We start from the raw sequence: 22,482 nt of genomic DNA on the forward strand, positions 1-22,482 counted from the left end.
TAAATCCCATAAGCCTTTGCGAGTACACCTGATAACTCGTCATTTGACGTCACGCTGATCTGCACCGATATGCATATGATTTATCGAACATCGTTACTGCGCATTGCAAGTCGGTGTGACGTCAAATGACGAGTTCTCAGGTGTACTCGCAAAGGCTTATGGGATTTACCGAAAAGATGAATTGATAATGAAAACTTCTTTTTGGCCAATCGGCAGATAGTTCTCATGGGGTAAATGAGAACTACGTGTATACATTATTTTCCTTTGTTTCAGATTTTTTGATCCTACAACATATACAAAAGAAAGTAGAAAAAACACTGGTATTTGAAAATCAATCTTTGTTTTCATCATTTTGTTTACTTTTTATGGCATGACAAGCTTAACATGTGCAGCGAGCTGGCAAACTCGCCAAGCAGCAAGAGCAAAACTTACATGTGTGACAACTTACAGTACCGTATTCATTCCAATAACCGCCCATGCCCCTATAAGCGCCCACCCAGCGACTTTGCAACAAACACAATATGAAATTATTATTGACCGCCCATCCAATGTTGTCAAAATACTTGTCGAGTGACTTAACATGCATGCATGTGGGATTTTAAGCATCAAAAAGTATCCAAAATGTGCACCAAAATTAAATTATGATGCTATTTCATAGTGGGCAGATGTATAGATATTAAAAATATTTCACAATAACCACCTGCAAATGCCTTTAAAAGGCCAAGTTTGAGGTGATTCTAACTCAAAATCGTATTTTTTGCCGGCGGTCGCCATCTTTACTCACAGTTAGTGCGCCCTCGAGAAATGGTGTCAATACAATATATGGACACATTTTGTGAGGATGCACTAACTGTGAGTAACTAAATACTTTCAGACGGTGATTGATGACTGAAACAATTATGTAAAAAATAAGCGCCCGCCCAAAATGACTTTGTTAAGCGCCCTGGGCGCTTATTGGAATGAATACGGTATTTGATATTGACTTTGCCTTTCTTCTCATTTCAGGTGAAATCTTCACTATGATTCGGGAGAAGGATGTGAATGGTTGGTGTGTGGGCATTAAGAATGGAGTAAGAGGTCTGTACCCAGCCGACTATGCCGTACCAGCAGACTGATACGTCACAGAGCAGCCATTACAACCACCATCGTTGTTTACGCATTCTCCATAGTGTATCTCTTTGGGGAAAATGTCAATTACCAGCTTGGAAGGGGGATTTTGTGATTTTAGCATCTTCTTTTTAGGGTATGGTTTAATAGATATGCATTCAAAAAAAAGCATATTTCCAAAATTAATTTGAACATTTGAATTTGCGAGTTACGCATGTATTACAGTGCTGCATAAGCAAGAGTGTTGTAATTTTTATCTGTCAACAGACAGAAATTGCAAAAACGACGATGTTTTTTTCACAATGGCCGTATCTGCAAGAACATTTATGCACACAAGCATTATGCTGATGCTGTTCTATAGGTTTCTGATGGGCTCTCAACTCACAAAGTGCCCCTTTAAGTTGCTTTGTACGTACATATGTAAAACCAAAGAGATTAAACCGGAAGAGAACCAGCTCATAAATGGGCTATTCCATTTCAAATCCACACTCCCCCTGTGGAAGATTTTGGAAATATCATCCACAGTTGGAGTGTGAATTTCAAATGGAATTATCACATTAGGCAGCTCTGTGTGAATTTCACACACCCTCTGAGAAAGATTCAACCTGAATCTTCCAAAGAGGGAGGGTGAGTCTCAAATGGAGCTGCCTAATGTGCTCATTCCATTTGAAATTCATTCTCCCCCTGTGGTAGATATTTCCAAAATCTTTCACAGGGGGAGTGTGAATGCAATAGCACAATGCTACATATGCCATATTGGTTTGTCATGCTTGGGGGACAAAATAGTGTACTAATGGCATCAGCAAAAGTCTGATATCAAACAATAATTTGCATCTTTAAGCTTGGGCGTTACAAATATTAATACAAAGGTTTGCATGCGTAGCACTTGGGTACACTAGTTTGCCCTCCGTGAGCAACAGTCACTCAAACAATGCAGAGTCATTTCTCTTTGGGTATAATCTCTTTTATTAAAACAGATTCTTGTTGATCACATATGTAATGGAAAAGGATAGAGCATGATAAACTGCATCCACTTTTGGCAAATTGGGAGTTCCAAAGGTTCAAAAACCAACATTTTTAAAACACTTTCATCGAGGTACCGTTGAAATGAATAATTTTTGAACAAAGTTGTACACTTGCTTGAGCAGGCGTACAAGCTCAGACATTCTGCCTAGATACAACACTCTTACTGGATACAACATGGCATTGTTTGGTTGGTCAATTACACAGATTGGTCATGTGTACTTTACGGCATTGTATGCTTGTCAGATGCACAGGTTGTGTTCAGTTGCATAACAGCTGAAAGGACTATACCAGGATGCTTTGCGGTACAATAATAGATCTGCACTTGCCATAGAAAATGTACACACATATCCTCACTTCAACTTTTAATTACTCACTTCAATCGTGCTAAGACTTTTGTTTGACAAAATATGACCACTAAAATATTGTGAAACTATCCATAGCTCTATGACAAAATATTTAAGCAGTTCTTACTTTTTTTTATACATTTGGTATGGAGCGTGCAGATCCACTGCAATGCATGATGGGATGCCCCTTTCAGCTGATGTGGTTTAAAATGTCCAATACGATCAATTGTATGAATAGTAATTTACTGTGAGGGACATTGCCCTGAATGAGATACAGATGGAGCATGTGCAAAATGGTTCCTAGTGTCTACCAAGAAAAGTGGTAATGGGCTAGATTTCTGTTGAAAACCATACGTACGCCACCCCTCTATGGATGACATGACTTTACATGTAATCTAACCGCACAGAGAGTGTAAATTTCAAATGAGATTACCTGAATGGGTGACTCCATTTAAAATCTACACCCCCATGTGTGGAAGATTAAGATCATATCTTCCATAGGGGGTGTATGGATTTCAACTGGAATAGTCCAATAGCATTATTGTGTAACATATAGGAAGATACAAGATAATTAACTTGCATTCACTACTGAAACAAACAAAGTATACATTGCTGAGTCGTATCAATCTGATCTGACATGTTATTGAAGCCTGATCTCGCTTAACTACTCAATCTTAACCTCCTGAGCGCTACCTGCCAATCTAACATTGCCTCTGATTGGTCAATTACATGATATCTTCATTTTAATCACCAATCAGAATGGAGCTTTGAAAATAATTGACCCCAGTTTTTTTGCGTGGTCAAATTATTTTAACAATGTTGCTGATTGGTCCAATTGATAATGAAAACTTCTTTTTGACCAATCGGCAGGTAGTTCTCATGGGGTTAACCAGTCCAGGGGAAAGGAAACAGAGCACCTCATGTTAACAGTATTTTGAGGTAAAAAGCAAGGTATAAAAGCCAACAATTGTGTATGGTAATGGCAATTGAGCATTGCATTTCCCTTAAAACAGGTTTTTATCCCCTCAGATGGACTAAGCTGGTTACATACCTACAGGTACTGCATGATTGGGCTATGCCAATTGAAATCTTTACACCCCCTATGGAAGACAAAACTAAAATATCTCACACAGCGGGTGTAGATTTCAAATGGAGTCACCCATTCAGGTAAACCCATTTGAAATTCACACTCCCTGTGTGGAAGATTAAGGTTGTGTCTTCCAAATGGTATGTGTATGGATTTCAACTGAAATAGCCTGTATCTTCTGGTTTAATTAAGATTGAGAAACATGGTGGCATTGAACAACATACTGTATAATAGGGTATTTTCGCGGGGTTAATTTTTTCGCAATTTTATCAATTCTGGACAGTTAAGTGGATGTGTAATTCTCGTTTTTCATATCTATTCACATTAAGCCCTGTGTAATAAATATTTTCACAGGGGTTAAAAATTCATGGCTGCCTGTTCAAACGCGGACATTTAACACCCACTATACAGTAGGTTGTAGTAAGAGTCAACAGATTTGTGTTGGCACGCATATATGTATACTTTGTTTGTGACTAAAATGGCAATATTTGTCATGTTTATGAATTCCAGGACTTATTAAAATAATATGTTTCATTAAAAATTGTAAAATTTGGCAGCTGAGGGCATGGTTTTTAGTGCATAGTAATAACAAGGTACTTCCAACCTTTTTGCACTCAGCTGACAAAATTTGATTGATTGCATAAAAATAATTATCATTTATATTTTAAAGCAAAAAAAAATTCACTTTAAAAAATATTTTGTATATAGGGAAATATTTTCACCAGAGTACTTATTGATATAGAAAGAAATGTTCATAAAACACATGTATCTAAAAATCCAGTGATTTGTAAATATATACAGATCGAGTTAAATCTAATTTCGGGGAGTTTTTTTGACAAAATTTTCACATAATGTAATCATATATATGATGGCTTAAAGCAACACAGCATACTAGTATATACATTCCATCCATGCCAGAGGCAAGCTGTGCAAAAGTTGAATTGCATAATTTAATCTGAACAGACTTTAGTTCTGATTTTTTAATGACTATTTTGGACATTTCCGATTGTAACACACATTGTAACTGCAGAGTTCAATTTGCTCAAGTGATGTTCCCATCAATTTGCATTGATTACATAAGATATGAAGACCTGAAACATTTCAGTGTTTTGTTTTGATGTGTTAAAAAATCACGCTGTGATGTCTTTTTTAAATGAATTTTCTTGTCACAAATTGCCAGAGACAGCAAAATATTTCAAGAATTAATGGAATTAGAGCAATTCTCTGAGAGCTTTTTACGTGTTGCAGAATAGCAGCACCGATTTACTTGCGCTGTGTGACATCGCTAGTAGTGGTAAGCTTTTAAATCTAAAAAATCTTTGTTTTTTCGCATTTTTTACAAAACCTCAGTTTCAGGTCTGAATATGGGAATATAAAACAGGTCACATGGCACTGCTTCCTGAGGAGTATCATGCCAATAATTATGCCCAGTGTTTTAGTTAAGTTGCATGTGTGCCGAATTCCAAGAACCTGATTTAACTCGCCCTTGGCATTACAATAAAGAATACAGTTCAATACACATTATCTTTCAATTGTCACAAAATGGTCATTTAGCAAGCTTTTATCCAAAAACAGTGGGCTTTTCCAAAACTTGTTAATCTCGCTTAAAATGTCATTTCACTAAAAGGGTGATTAATTTTTTTTCCAAATGGGAATTTGTCGATTTTCATATGAATTGAGGCGAAGTCCAAACTGAATTCTTATTTCAGATGTAAATTAAGTATTTTTGTAGATCACAATTTTGTCTTTATCAAAGGGGTTGATGCAAATTTTTGGAACAGCCCAATGCTAGGTCACCTTGAGTTCACCTACTGTAACCAGTTGTCGCCTTCCCTAATTCCTGCCTTTCTGATATAGAATTATGCAAATGAGTATATTTTGGCATGAAAGTTTATGTGTTTGCTGTTATGAAAGATAAAAGCTGGTTTAAATTTTTAATTGTAATCTAATTTTGCATACATGAAATGGTTGATTTGCACATACAGTAAAACCTCATTATAACGAAATCTGATACAAGAAAACCCCTGTTATTAAGAAGTATTTTTCCAGAACCAAGATACAAAGTTCTTTTGTTATTTGTTGTTTTTACAACCCTGATATAACGAAATTTGGCTATAAAGAACCAATTTCTCTGTCCCTGACAACTTTCTTGTAATGAGTTTCCACTGTATTGAGATATTGTACAGAAGCTCTGCAGACAGCACTGATTTGTCACGATAACCCCTGGGCACTACCTACCTATCAACCTCTAAGAACTATTTTGATTGGTTACAATGTGGGCTATACCATGAATTAAGCCAATCAGCGATATGGTAAGAATAGTCAGTAGGGCTGAATGGGATTAAGCTTAATTATGCTCAAGAGATCTTCAAGCTCTATTTTGATTGGTTACTCAGATGAATATATCATGCAATTAACCAATCAGGGTTATTGTGAGAAAAGCAGTAGTGTCCATGGGGTTATTCGTACCTCTTCCAAAGAAATAAAGATGAGGAGAGGCGAGACTCCGCCATATGGATGAACGTGTAAGCAAAATGTCATACTACAATTGAAAGCTTAAATCTTAGGGACTGTACAAGTTTTTAATGGATATCCTGAGTTATTGTAAATGTAAAGAGTTGGATTAATTTGGGTACTATCCCGTATTTGACCCTCCGCATGTCATAGGGTTAGTGCATGAACACCCTATCTGCAATAGCTGCCATATAAACATTTGACAATCTCTGCATTCTATATTGCACACATTTTAATAATATGACGCATGGCAGCTTTTGCAGATGGGGCCTTGCACTAACCCTGTGGTGTCTATCATGTATCTTGGTAAGATAGTTTTGTGTATTAATATGCACATGTTCTAGCTGTACAGGACTTTGGGCTATTCCATTTGAAAACCATACCCCCTTAGGCCTAATGCCCCAGGCCTATTTCGGCGAGGGGGAAGGAAAGAAAGAAGGAATGAACAAGCAAAACTGTTTTTCTCGGGTGCGGTTTTGAACCTGTAACCCCTCGGGTGCCAGATACACGCACGGCCACACCTTGCCATGGGGGTCTACCTTGGCCGGCCAAGCTTTCCGTGACCATATGACTGTTTGCATGATGATGCAATCGCATCACGTGGGATACCCGCGCTTACAGATGCTTTGTGTGTTGAGGTTTTTTGATGTTTAGTTAGGTTAGTGTTAAGGAAAATTAGAATTTCCAATAGTTTAAATTATTCCTTGGTCCAACTATTTTTCATCCATAAAAAGTGAAAAAGGCATGGCAAATTTTGGAATTACAAAATGGTCAAGAGGGGGACTGGGAGGTAAATGGAATAGTCCAATATCTGTTTGACGGTGGTGTTGTTATGATTATTGTGTTACAGGGCCTAGATTTCCACAAGAATCACAGAATCGATTCTCGTAATGATTCTCGGTTGTGAGAATCAACTTCTCTTATTGTATCATTTGGTAAGTGCACTGACTATGATGGATTTTGATTCTCGCAAACCAAGACGAAATCGAGGCCTTGTGTTACAAAACATGAATTCCATATGTATTCATTCATTCATTCATTCATAATATGTATACAGAGATCAATGTGATGTTCTGCTTTTATAGCATACAATCCTATGTTAAATATTATATTGTGTACGCACCAAGTAACTCATTAGTCAGATCCATTGTCCGGCAAAGTGAAATGGGCTCTATCCATCATCATCATTCTTTGGCTGCAGAGCAGGCGACTACAAGTTTCCTTGGTCTTGAGCCATTGCTGATAGTTGACTTTGAATCAGCATGCTGTCCGTATCCCCCAAAAGACACTGTATTTCCAGAACAAGGTTCGTTGCCGTCCAGGTTTCCAGTGACATACAATGCATACTCTTTTACTGGCTCATCATCAGATTTCAATTGACAAGTCCTGGCTTTCTCAACAAGTGGTGCTGTCTCTGTCAGATTGTAGATGGTAGTATTTGGTACTCTGTCTTCTTACTTGATGTTCAGCCCTGTCCATACAGACCATAAAATGTTTCACAAAGGGGAACTCACATGACAAGTGGTTGGTGGTACAGGGTCGTGGTAAAGTTACCAATTGACCTTTTCGGTAAATCCCATAATTCTTTGCAGTTAAATAGACCTGTAATGTCTTTACGCTGATACGCGCATCTTTACTGCACACTTCACGGATTTAAAATGCGCAGTAATGATGTTCGGTTAACTATGGGCACATCAGCGTGACGTCAAATCACAACATCGCAGGTCTAACTGCACATAATTATGGTATTTACCGAAAAGGTCAATCGGTAGTCACCATATTACCCACAGTGGGCTATTCCAGTTAAAATTCACACACCCTGTATAGGGACAGGCACATCTGAGTGAGGGCGCTATTTATTTTACTTGATAATAAAGCCCTATGTAAATCTGTGCCATTTTGTGCCACTGAAAACACCATTTTTGGAGAAAATGATGAATAAAACCAAAATTAATCTGTTTCAGATGCTCTAGTTTGCATTGACAACAGATTCAATGCTTTAGGAAGCAGAATGCAACATTGACTTCACTTTTTAATATATTTTTTCTGTGAGATATGCCTTGGTGAAAATCACCGTTTTGGTCAAAAAAGGGGTCAAAAATGGCCATTTTTGGGAAAAATTCTATTTTGACCCAAAATTCATCTCCTGACAAAAGGGAAACATGGTTTGTCAAAAACTTTCATCCTTTTCACATAACAATTCCAGTTTACTTATTTGCTGGGAGAAAGCACTTTTTTGTTATCGCTTGGGGAAAATCATTGTTTTTGCCTAAAATGGCCGAAAAATGGCAAAATTTGACCAAAATTAGCACAAAAATCACTTTTTTACCACCTTAAAATTTGAATTTCCATACAAAATTTCACAGATGTGTTGAAAATGATAACATACATAATATTCAACAAAAATTAGATTAAATTACAGTGAAAACAAAAAATTGACAGGGGGCACAAAAATTATCAAGTCCCCCATGCACTCCTATGGTAAGTCTTATCAGAGAAAATGGCCCAATGTTCCGACAGTAATTTCGTCATAACTTCACTTAGCAATACAGTAGAAGATTGGTTTTGGTGTCAAATTGTTTCTGAGAAGTTCTCTCTTCCAATAAACAACAATTCATGTTAATAGAATTAATTTGAAATTTTTATGCCTGTCCCTACCCTGTATGGAAGACATGACCTTAATCTCCCACACATGAGGTGTAGATTTCAAATGGAGTCACCTATTCAGGTAACTCTACTTGAAATTTGTGTATGGATTTCAACTTTTTAAGGGGGTACTACACCCCTGCCCAATTTTGTGCCCATTTTTGCATTTTTCTCAAAAATTATAGCGCATTGGGGACAAGTTAGATATGTATATTATAGGGGCAAGGACTACAACTATTGCACTGGAAATTTTATTTCAGCACAGACAACAGTTGTGGAGTTACAGTAAAAAATGAGGGAAAACCAATATTTGATCAATATATCAATTACTACTTTGAGTTGCTGCATTTTAAGTACAGTAGTTGTAGTCCTTGCCCCTATAATGTATGTATCTTACTTGTTACCAATGTGCTATAATTTTGGAGAAAAATGCAAAAATAGGCACAAAATTGGACAGGGGTGTAGTACCCCCTTAAGTTGAGCATGTGCATCAGGTGTTAGTATGAGTTGCTGTACATTGTATGTGTTGTACTTTTATGAAGCATTAGGATCCACTCTCCTCTGTCAGTACACAGTTCCTTAACCCGATACACTTCTACGTGCATAGAGTGACCTTTGCATGAGGTGGTTACACAAACTGATCTCCTACAAGTTGAGGTCAACTTTTGAGCTATGCTTGTTGAATGAAATGCTAACCATTACTACAGGTAAATTAGGTAATTCTTGACCAAGTTAGAATACTCGGAACGCTAGTGACTCCGCGATAAACACACATAGCGTGGTATAGAAGAAAGCATGCACACGCCTTTCATTGCGTACACACTTAGTATGCTAAATGTACGCAACAGGTATGTTCAAGATTGACCAAGAATTGTTTACCGGTAATTTGCCTATAGTGCTTATATTAACAAGTCCAAACTTATTCAGTATGTTTTACAATGGGGTCAACAGACAGATTGTGTGTAATAATAATATACATAAGTTAACTTTCACTCTACACCATATCTTATATATTTTTCATTGTATGATATCCATATCATTGTTACCTGAGCTGCAAATATCATTTTCAGATTTGAAATCTGCTCAAGTAACCCCTATTCACTTGTTATGTACAGAGAGCTGATTTAAATATAACTTCTTTCATGGCTTTGTTATCTTTGACGTCAAACATCACTTTTAGAATACCGTCACCTTTAAGCGTGTGTAAAATGCTTGAGGTCTGATCATAAAAAAAGGTCTGATTATGCTTGGCCAAGAAAAGGACACTCATCATCCTTAATCAAGACTTGAACCTGGGCCTGGAACTTCAGTGGACCAGTGCTCTTCCACTGAGCTATCAAGGAAGCTGTGTTGGTTTTGGAATATTCCAGTTGAAATCCATACACCCCCACTGGAAGACTTAATCTCCCATACTGGAAGACTTAATCTCCCATACGGGGGGAGACACCCAATCAGATAACCCCATTTAAAATTCACATCCCCTGTGTGGAAGATAAAAAGGCATGTCTTCCATAGGGGTGTAAGGATTTCAACTGGAATAGCCCATTGGAGACGATTGAAAAACTATATCCCAAAATTCCAAGTCACTTTCTGTTGCTTCTCTGACAACATGAGCTCGTCGGTTTAACATCTTATTTTTGTTGCACATGAAAGTTTTAATATTATTACAACATTACCATAACTTCAATGACATCAGTATTGTTATATGATGCCACTTTTATAAACATTTTACAAACTTTATATACCAGCCATTCGACAACCAAAATGCAACTTGATTTTGTTGTTTTGATGTGCATAGAATCCAATTGCAACAAGTTATGTCCACTGGTAAGAACTATTTTGATTTATTCTGATGAATCAGAGCAGACCAATAAAAAGGTTTCTTTGAAACGTTAATTAAAAAGCCGGGGTGTCATCCTGCTGTCTAAGAAATGTTTGCGCACACTCAGAGCATGCAATTGTTGCACGTTCTGCTCATTCAGAGTTTGACTGGTTGAAATTATCAGGCTCCTTCCTGTCCATGCGATCAAGGACCTTTTTTTATAATTGTCATTTTCTGACCAAACTTTTAATCAAAATCTGTAAAGTAAAAACTTTGTATTTTCTGGTAAAAAAAAAAGGATTATCTACCTCTGCAGTCAGAGAAGTAATGGAAGCAAGACCATTATATTGTGGAGTCAACAAGAATCATTTCTCATAAGTGTTGAAATAATTATGAGGTCAAAGACTCCAAAATAGTGACATCATCTTGTAAGATTAAGTCTAAAGGTCACAATCTTTCATTTTGAGGTTAAATGATGGATGAGGTCAAAAGGTCATGATCTTTGTCTTAGATGATGATATTTACAGTGATTGCAAGTAACCGTTATTTGTTTGCAGCTTTTATTTCAAAAGAAATGTGTGCATAATAATTATAAATATTGTCTGATCTAACTTGTCCATTCACATGTACAATCTATGGGAGAATACACCAAAAGTCTAATCACATATCAATAGAAATTAAAACAATTTTCATCTCAAGTCTTTTCATTCACTTGATCCCCATGGGCACTGCCTCAGTGCATTTGCCTCTAAGAACTAGTTTGGTTTGTTACAAAGAGGGCTATATCATGTATTAAGCCAATCAGAGATATGGTAAGAATAGTCAGTAGGGATGAATGGGATTAATTGCTCAGAGATTTAAAAGCTCTATTTTGATTGCTTACTCAGATGATTATATCATGTAATTAACCAATCAGAGACAATGTAAGAAAGGCAGCAGAGCCCATGGGGTTATGAATATAAGTTATTTCAATCAGCATTGTGTAATATAATGTCTGTGAAAAGACAGTTATACAGCCTCTATTATTGTATTATAACTGCATATAATGTACAAATGGATTAAGAAATTTATTCTTTTTTTCCTTATTATAAAGTGTGCCAATTTATCTTTTCAGGGGATTTTTTTACGGGAACTATTATTTCATCCAAATTCTCGGTCCATCCTGTTCTAAACCGTCATTGAAGCAGATACTACTTATGTTAACCATATGTCTTCCTTGTATTATAGTTTGGTGGTCATTATTTGTAAAAGCCTTATTCACCAAGTCAAAAGTGATCCCATTACAAATATACCTGTAGTACTCTTTGTCTCACCTGGAGTGCAAATGGACTGTTCCAGTGAAAATGGACTGTTCCATTTGAATATCCCATCCCCACTGAAGAAGATTTTTGACTTTGATTTAGGATTTCTAATCAAATGTCCAAAGTATGACCCACATTGGGTGAAATACCAATTTGATTTCAACAATATTTGAGGCTGGATTTTAACATAATTAAACTGTACAAAATAATCCATGTAGATTGGCTACATAGTTCAACTGGAGTTAAGATTGCAGTGTGATCTTCCAGAGGGGATGTGGATTTCAAATGGGACAGCCCAATTTGACTTGTTTTTTCTGTGTAATGTAGTAGTAGTAAAAATTGGGGGGGTGTGCTTTGTTCAGTTCAAAGAATGGGGAACACTTAAAATGCAGTGATAATATGTTTGACTGTATTGGTCAAGAATACAAAAACTTAACAATAAATGTAGCAAAATTCTACTGTTAAAAAGATTAAAAAAATTAACTATGAAATCAGGGGTGCAGTGTGCACTATAGAAGAAACACTTAATGGGCTATTCCAGTTGAAATCCATACACCCCCGTGGAAGACATGACCTTAATCTTCCACACAGGGAGTGTGAATTTCAAATAGGAGTTTCCTGAATGGGAAACCATTTGAAATCTACACCCCCTGTGTCGGAGATTAAAGGCCATGTCTTCCATAGGGGGTGTATAAATTTCAACTGGAATAGCCCAATAAATGAGACACCGACTGGCATAAATTGTCCATAGTGTCAGTCAGTGAGTCAAAATGTATTCCACAATGTTAATATATTTGTATAAAATTTTGCTACAATTTCATCTATTTTCTGGTATCAAATTTGGAGGAAAAAATGATTTTAAATACAAGATTATTTTGGTTATTGTGTGTATATATATACAAATGGCAGCTTGATCAGTGCTGAAGAGAGTATGGTGTAACAGGTATGGATAAAATTAATTTATTATTGTATAAATCGGTTTAAGTAAGAAAGAGATATGTGGATCTGTTTTAAAGGGTTTATCAAAATTACTTTCGCCAGTGGTATGCACGCACCATTAACATCAGTCGCGTAGTGTCTTGAGGGTACGGGAGGCATGTGCCTCCAATTGATTTGGAAAAAGGAAAATTGCTAAAAAATGGTTTCTCATTTTTTTTCATTATTGCCATGAAAATGAAATTATTGTCATGCAAGGTGAAAAGCCACGCATGTAAGGGGAAAATGAAATACTTGTACTGTAAAGTGGAATATTTTAGTGGTATAAATCTTTGCAAGTTTTAACGTTTGTTTCATACACAGCTCCAAAGAGCATCACATTAACCCTGCAAATCAAAAGTATTTAGTTGGCTGTCAACTTCACAAAAAAGTGTAAAAATTTAACTAACATTTTGCACTAATATTGTTGTGCTGTAAAGGTAGAAGTTGGAATACAGGTCTAAAACCACTCACTACTGTGTAGATGAGTCTTTCATAAGATAGTATCAGTGGCGTAGCGAGGGGGCCGTGGGGGGACATGCCCTGCACCTGGGCACCACCTTAGGGGGACGCAGAATTGACAAATTCAACATCGATTCTGCGCCCCCCCCAAACGATGAAAGTCAAATTTTTGTGTGCGCAATTCAGCGCAAATAGTCAACTTCATTTAACCAAATTTAATTAGTGCAAATTTCTGCCCTCATTTATTTCAGGAATTGGGGTGGGACACCATTATGTATCCGGGGCACCATTATTTATCCTTTGCCCAGGCGACACATCTCCTAGCTACGCCACTGTTCGGAACATATAGGCTATACCAGTTGAAATCCATGCACCTGTATGGAAGACATGACCTTAATCTCCCACACAGGGAGTGTAGATTTCAAATGGAGTCGCCCATTCAGGTAACCCCATTTGAAATTCACACTCCTTGTGTGGAAGATAAGGCATGTATTCCAAAATGGGTGTATGGATTTCAACTGGAATAGCCCAATATTTCAGTAGGTCCATGAAATGCGAGCATTCAACACCAAGGAAATTATATCAAGGGGTTATGCAAAGGTCCTATTGACAAATATAGCTGCCCTTTAGAAATTTGACAATTTTCTGCATTCTGTTTTATACACATCTAAAAGATTTGTCACCTGGCAGCTATTGCAGATGGGGGCTTTGAGCACAAAACAAGACATGTCAAAATTTGGCTTTCTGATATTTAAAAACATTTGAGGTATCATAATTGCCATAACCAATAACATTTCTGTAACTAAAAAGTCAATTTCAAAAATGAGCCTGTAGAATTTACGAGAAATCCCACTATAATTTGGTTCACCTCAAGTTCGGTAGTGACGTCATTGCTTTTCTTGCGGTTGCACCACAAGCGTGCCGGCAAACCGCCCCTGTATGCATACGTGTACACTCGGCATGTTTAACTTTATGCGCGCAATTCGATACTGCGTCAAGCCAAATATGCATGTACGTCACTACCAAGGTGAACCAAATTATTAATGTTTTGTAAACATTGGAGTGTGGCATGGTCTTTGTAATAGTTTTGGTGTCATTCAGATATTTATTCTGATATTAATTTACATTACATATTAGTTTCACGGTTGATTACTTCTTCTTTCAAATCTAAAATATGTTAAAAAGAATTGTTTTATATTATAATAATGGAATGTATTATTATTATGGTTATATATACATGTAAATATATATACAACTCCATGACTTGTGACTTGGACTCAATTATTCACTGTGACTGTGTGCAAACTTTAATTAAAGGGGCGTGGTCCAATTTTATCATTTCTATCTTACATTGAAGCCTACCATTAAAAACAATGTTTCGAACGTTTGAGATGTATAATTGCTCTAGCGGTGTTGAACTAAGAAGCAAATACTACAATGGTCCATGTTTTTGCCCACACCTCGAATAACATCTCGGGCATTACATTTTACTGGGGTAATGAAAACTGAGCTCCCAAATCTCATTTTTTATGAAAAATGGCATGGGGGATATGAGTTCACCATGAATAACTGATTATAACCATGTTATTGAAAGGGTTTGTCTGCTAAAATCCTCATAATCCACATCTGTAGCAACCTCCACATTGAGCATATCTGCAAGGAAGTCGGTCCAGAGGCATAGCAAAAGTCGGGGCGGTCATGGACAAGGAGCAGAGTGAGGCCCTATTAACATTTCCTTTGTCAGCCCTATCCTTACTTTCGCTTTTGCTCTGGGCACCACCCACTTGCTACACCCCTTGGCACCACCCGCCGTACTTTTTACTTTACTCTGGCCTGACCAGTCCTGGATTATGGGAGCATCACAAAGTACTAGCACTCTATCAACAGGCGGAATCTGCCTAGCATACCCGGCTAGCATACTGCCCGGGTCTTTGTTTAATCTTTGAATCTTTCCAATGATAACCTCTCTTTACCCTTGCTTAATGCAGTGATGTTTGCTACGGTACTCTTTGCCGTCTCTTCAAGATCTTCAAGACGCAACTGTGCTCTTGACCCCCCCTTTAGCAGACTCTTTCTTGCTAACCTCTTTTTACCCATACACACCCACCTTCTGGAATTATCGGAAGAATTCTGGTATACCCTGGGCACAAGTATAACCCTAACCCTAAAAAATGGGATACGCAGGGTAAACCAGAATTGTATTGAAAACACCACAGGGTGCACAGGATAAACCAGAATTGTACCCAAGACCGAAGTTAGCCAGGGGGTGAGACTTTATAAAGTGTTTAAGCCCTAATTATACAATGAGTTTCTAAACAAGAGATAAACATGATATCTGAAAATGTCCTGTTATGACAAATTCGAACAAAATTAAGTTTGCTGTTTGGGGAAGGGTCAATGAGTATAATGACAAATTGATTGGGGCATAGGCCTATTAGTCTACAAATCTGCTTAACATATTTTGCCAAAATGTTGAAAATATATTTCTCCTGGCACCACCACTTGCTCTATGAAGATATCTATACACTATCGAAGTGAACATAGGCTACTTTTTAGGCCAGATAAAATTATTGATAAAGCTATTGATGATGGAGACCCCCTCCCCCCACCCATGTAAAATTAGCATTGTTAGTAGTTTTTAATCTTTTTGACCTTTTCAAATGTGAGATTCCGAGGGATAGGCCTAAACCCCCTAGACTAATCTAGAAAAAATATATAAAAATCTGGCTAATCCAAGAAATTGATGCAAGAGGGGATGAGAACATAAATTTTCCTGGGAAAATGTCATTATGTAGCCCTTGGCCATACTGATAGGCCTAATCATGTTTTTGTGACTAGGCCTACGGCGTCGGCGTACGCAAATAATTTGTGTTTATGTCAAGGACACGTATGGGGTCAAATTCAACGAGGTTGCAGGTGCCAGGTGTTACAACCACTGATCTCAGTGGTTACAACTCGACACACAGCTTGCCTCATCACATGACTAGCCGTTTCCTCCAATCAGAATCAGAATGAGTGACTTGTTTACAACTGGTTCTCAGCGTCTTCTCATCCGAACTCCCGCTGGTAATTATCATGTCGGACCGGGTACCAGCGAACTTGGCGCAAAAAAGTGCCAATTTTTAAAAAGCAGACGATGCAGCATTGTGGCACAGGCGGAGTGACTGAAGATAAATTAATATCCTCGTTTTATACAATACAACCGTGAAAATAATTGAACTTCCACTCTTCTCAAATTGTAAGAAGAGAAAGCCTATAGGCTACTTATGATGACAGAAATATTTGTGAAATGCAACAGGAAGCTTAAAAGATATGAAAGAAAATAACGTGAACACTGTGCCGGGGGAACATTGAAAAACCGACGACGGTAGCCAGTCGCCCAAGCACATGCAGGTGTGATCCCGAGATTCCGGCGTAGGCATAGGGCCCCTATGGTCTACGGCGCGGTGAACAGCAAAAACGCCCAATCGCTTGTATTTTAAGGCGCACAGCACTGTTGGGCCTAATTGAGTAGGCCTGCATTCTTAGCTATACAACTGCATGAAAACAGCTCTATGTCGACATCTTCAATGTGCTGGGGACTGACGATGTTGCTCTGTTATGTAGGCCTACTTCATCTGAGCTGAGCAAAGCTGAGCCCCAGGAGCTGAGCTTCGGAGAACAGAAATGGGGCTTAAAAGTCTACTGGATTGCTCGATAACTTCAGGTAGGCCCTAAGTGAAACCAGGGCCGTGACACTCTTATTCAATCCCTGTACAAAAAGTGAAGTCACGGCAGTTTGATTGACATATCGGCAGTTTGAGTGACGGTTGTTAGGGAGTTTGGTACCAAGTTTGGTACCGTAGTAATTGATTAACAGTTTTGGTAGTTTGGTACCCTAAATTTTTCCAAGATGGTGATGGCGCACATCGACTGCCAATTATTCGGACCCTTTCCAGCAAAAATGCAGCATATTTAGCCAGTCTCGTCATGGGGTCATCGAAGAGAATATTTTCCTGGCATATTGAGCTAACCCTCAGCTATTTGGTTTTCACGATATGATAGTAATGGAAAGATTCGACCAAATGTTCGCCTTTTTTCGCCATTTAATTTTTTTTTTTTATGTTGACGTAAACATGCACCATCTCTTCCACAGGTGATACACTATAATACACAGCTATGCCATCACATGCATGAAGGCGCATAGGCTGAATGACTGACTTCATTTGCGCAAACGAGTGGCTTATCCTAGTATATTAGTACTCGAGAATCCTTGGTGAAACCTGTTGGCAATAAACCACCAACCACCTGAACATGCAGGCCCGGACGCTTAAATGTTTTCTGCAACCATAACGGGACGCAAAAATGTTATAACCCATAGGAACACACTAATAGGGTAAGTGTTAGGGTTAGGGTTAGAATAAAATTTTGCGTCCCGTTAAAGTTGCAGAAAAAAATTATGCGGCCCGGACCCCCGGTCCGGACCGCAGCTGCCTGATGGTTTGAATTACAGAATTAATATGTCCTGGTTTCTTACAATAAGTACTTAATAGGCTATGTTGCTAGTGTCGTGATGAGCTAGCCCTTCCACGTGAGGTTTTTTTGTTTTTTAATGTTGGTGTGGGTAGGGGCCTACTTTTGTTGAATTCTTCTATCAGAACCAATTGCCCAAGTTGGACAAAATCATTGACCTCTTTTGATCTGAGCCACCTGTCAAACATAAATTGTTGGGGGTTTTTACTCCAGCAAATTCTACATGAGATCTTTTTACTTGAGTTTGGTCAATTTGTTTTCAAACCCGATTTTTTGTGGCAAATTTGTAATGTTTACACATGTCAAAACTGACACCTAATTCAATTGTAATTTTAGGACAACAGAGCATATATATTAAGTCAAAATAATGACTTTAACTTCCCCATAGAACAAAACAGTTAAGCGGCTAAGATAGTACGTGAGTTTTCTTTCATCATTTTGATCTCATTAGTCGCTTTAGTCTCATTAGGCTTAGTTTGGCAACTTTGGCTTAAAATGACCACATAAACTTTCCTGACTGTTGATAGGCCTACTAATAAAGAATAACCAAATTAAAAAAAGGCTTTTTAAAGGACTCTCTGTTTGACTTCATGATTATTCCACTTCCCTAGTGATAGGGATGAGTAAAACAATCTCTCTGATCTTCCCTAAAAACTATACTTTGTAACCGCACTTTGCAAGCCTTTTGCAGCAGCATGGTCCAATGTTATAGCTATCTTTTTAAACTCAAAAGTGTAGAAATTACTCCTCTACCTGGACTTAAGGACATTTGTTTTTACTTCACCTCCTCCTTGTTCCTTCGTAATTATTTTTAATTTCTTGATTGTAATGCATACGTACGTTTGAGTTTCGTCATATCAGTGACAAATAGAGTGTTTTTTGTCTGTATATCAATTCAAATAGCGCCACCTATCTGCACTATCTTCTGTAGACGGGAGCTGACTTACTTGTCGTGTGTGCACAAGAACATCTTTATGATCTTATTATTTATCTGTTTACAAAACCAGAAAAGACTATGTAGGCCCCCCGAGGATTAATTTTAATAAGATATTCCAGTGCTTATTTCGCCAATTCGTGTAGGCCTGCAGTTCGTTGATAGGGCTAGTTAATGAGGTCCATAGCATGAAAAAAATGGGGAATATGGGAAGCTCCTTCCAGGAAATTTTGATATTTGGAGGAACATTTTTGGTACTGGGAGGGAAATTTTGCTTTTTGTGTATAACAGTATAGGGCCTAGGGGAAATTTGATGTCTTTCCCGCTTGCTTTAATAAGGGGAAATAAACATTTTTTAACGCCCTGATGAGTTCGATCGGCTCACTGTGATGAACACTTATTTATTGATGAAGTAATCTTACAGGTAGATAGCACTAATTTATGAAGTCATCTGAGGTAGATGAAGTCATCTGAGTAGATAGCATTCATTGGTGAAGTAATCTTGGGTAGATAGCACTCGTTGATGAAGTCATCAAAGGTACATGTAGATACCATGTTAATTGAAAAAGTCATCTTAGGAATGGGTGCTATCTACCTATGTAGAATAGATAGCACTCAATGATGAAGTCATCTTAGGTAGAAAGCACTCGTTGATGAAGTCATCAAAGGTACATGTAGATAGCATGTTAATTGAAAAAGTCATCTTAGGTAGATAACACTCATTGATGAAATAATCTTACGTAGATAGCACTCATTGATGAAGTCATCAAAGGTAGGCCTACATGTAGATAGCACTCGTTGATGAAGTCATCTTAGGTAGATAGCACTCATTGATGAAATCATCGTATGTAGATAGCACTTATTGGTGAAATTATCTTATGTAGATAGCACTCAATGATGAAGTCATCTTAGGTAGATAGCACGCGTTGAATGAAGTCATCTTAGCCCTCATTGATGAAGTCATCTTAGGTAGATAGCATTCATGGATGAAGTCATCTTAGGTAGATAGCACGCATTGAATGAAGTTATCTTAGGTAGATAGCACTCGTTGATGAAATCATCTTAGCACTCATTGATGAAGTCATCTTAGGTAGATAGCACTCATATGAAGTCATCTTAGGTAGATAACACTCATTGTTGAAATTATCTTGGGTAGATAGCACTCATTGATGAAATCATCTTTGATAAATAGCACTCATTGATGAAGTCATCTTAGGTAGATAGCATTCATGGATGAAATCATCTTAGGTAGATAGCACTCATTGATGAAATCATCTTAGGTAGATAGCACTCATTGATGAAATCATCTTAGGTAGATAGCACTCATTGATGAAGTCATCTTAGGTAGATAACACTCATTTATATAGTCATCGTATATAGCACTCATTGATGAAATCATCTTAGGTAGATAGCACTCATTGATGAAGTCATCTTAGGTAGATAACACTCATTTATATAGTCATCGTATATAGCACTCATTGATGAAACTGATGAGTTATCTTAGGTAGATAGCACTTATTGACGAAGCCAGCAGTACTAATTGTTGAAGTTTTTTTTGATATAGATAGTATTGATTGATGAAGTCATTTATAATGTGTGGATAACACAGTTGAAGAAAGAAAGAACATTACGTGTACATTTATGTACAATTTTTCAGGCGCCTGTATTATTTTTTTTCCTTGACAAAATGCTTTATAACTCCTTATGTCTCAAAAATGAATACCCCTTTTCAAATCAAATATTGAGAGTATATTGATTAATGTAATTAATACGAAAACGAAATTTTACTAGAACATTTCATCGGCATCTATCATAGTTTGAAAATAGTTTCGCTCGATAAAATTAAATTTATAAAAAGTACAAAATGCATAGTATTAAACAATATCCTGTCGATGAAAAATCAATACTGCCATCTTTTGCACCTTGTTGCTAGAATTCTCATCTTGTGATATTTCATTGTTCCTGAGGGCGCCTATTTATTTCACAAATGAAGAGCTCTGTTGCAAAAGCCCTTACATCCACTTTTGGCTGAAATTATGTTATTGACATGACATTATAGTGTGGGTAAAATACAATTTGTTGGTTGTTTGACCTTAATACCACTTTCCCTTCCGGAGATATCGTATATTTCCCGTTTGGGAAATCTGTACTTAAAATGAATATAAAGTTTTAGGAAAATAATTTCTTGATGTATAATAGTAGCCTTGAATGTTCTTTAACTATTAAAACCAAAAGGAACTATTTTGGGGTCACTATGTTTGAAAAAATCATTGTAATTAACATGATTAACGAAAGCTGTAGCTTCGGAAATGCTCAAAAACGTCATTTTCCCGGATTTAATGAAAAATTCATAATTAAAAAAGTAAATGAGATAATTCAATTTTTCTTTTTGATTCTGAAAGCATTAGTCAAGTTACATAAAGTAGTACAAACAAATGGGCTCAAATTTGATTGCAAAGGTGGTTTCTAGAAAAGGGTAAATTTATTTTGTTGCAAAAGCCCTTACATCCACAAAAGGCGCGATATTAAAGAAATAATAAAATAAATAGGAAGGCTTGAAAATTGTACCAAAACTATTCTTTTAGTTTTTATTCATCAACACTTTATCCGAACCCAAATTGAATCAAATCGAACAAGTAATACTTGCACAATTAAAAAAAGCTGTTTTTCTCAAAAAGTCAAAAGTGGCTGTAAGGGGTTTTGAAACAAAGCTATTCAAATATACAGCATGCAAAGTATCACGCGGTTAAGTTCGAATAAACTGAGTTGCACAAATTCTTTGATACATTAACTAAAAGTTTGAAAATGTTTAATCTAAATGTACCTTTTGATTTCTGATAACAATGAATGTATATATGCAATAGCAAGATCATGAAAAAATGCATGTAAAAATCAGCGAAGAGTGGTCATGTACTCGAACTTTTCTCTACTAGTTGAAGTTTAGTTCAAAAAACATACTGATTATATTTTTTAAATAAAATAGAACAAATAAACAAAACAAAACAATTCAGCTAAAAGTAGGCCTACATAAAATGTAGAATAATGAATAAAGTCGTGATTACTGCGTCGCCCTGAAAACATGGTAGGCCTAAATCAGTAAATAATATTGATGTTACTTTATAGACTAAGATGCGAAAGTGGCATAGCCACGGTACGAAAATTTGTTTGATATAAAATTATATAATAATGTGTTTTGTATAAAAAGTTGTTTTTTTATCACAGACCATTTCATTCTTCAAAGTAACGTATGTACACATAATCCGGACGGATCTAAGCGCCAAATTATAATCAATTTAGAAAAGGAAAAATACCTCGTTGGCTTTTTACATAAATTTGAGAATAATGACGGAAATGATGTAGATCGAGTTGTGTTTCAGGTGTGACAGGCGTGCACAGAAAGTCAGTAAGGCAAGTAAGATAAATAAACCAAAGTGTTAAATTGTCCCCGGTATTGTTAATGTGTTAGCAGTAAAATCGAACGGCTTGATGTTGGCCAACACAAACCCAAATAAGGCCATTGAAAGCATATATTCGTTTATTATAAAGTACAGGTGATAATAATTTTTCCGTGATTTGATCAAACAGGGAATAATAAATTCTAAAAGGAAATTTATTATTACTTTTAGATCCGAAAATTTATTATGCCTTTATGTTCGTAACCCAGCAAACACAAAAATTATCTTAAAACGTTACAAACATATATTGTAAACGTGTTTGGTTTGGGTCAAAATGTTTTTAAAACATTTAAATGT

At 36.9% G+C, this 22,482-nt stretch overlaps 1 protein-coding gene across 4 annotated transcripts in view; it reads left to right on the plus strand.

Moving 5' to 3' along the window:
- Positions 1–14,547, plus strand: part of LOC140168164 (protein kinase C and casein kinase substrate in neurons protein 2-like) — a 93,083-nt gene extending 78,536 nt beyond the window's left edge. For all 4 annotated transcript variants that reach the window (XM_072191489.1, XM_072191488.1, XM_072191490.1 and 1 more), the window contains one exon: positions 1,006–14,547. In XM_072191489.1, coding sequence (XP_072047590.1) covers positions 1,006–1,115 — 110 coding nt within the window. In that variant the 3' untranslated portion in view covers positions 1,116–14,547. The remainder of the gene's footprint in view (positions 1–1,005) is intronic.
- Positions 14,548–22,482: the final 7,935 nt, after the last annotated feature.

The sequence above is a fragment of the Amphiura filiformis genome, chromosome 13 (genome assembly GCF_039555335.1).
Source record: "Amphiura filiformis chromosome 13, Afil_fr2py, whole genome shotgun sequence".
Classification (NCBI taxonomy): Eukaryota; Metazoa; Echinodermata; class Ophiuroidea; order Amphilepidida; family Amphiuridae; genus Amphiura; species Amphiura filiformis.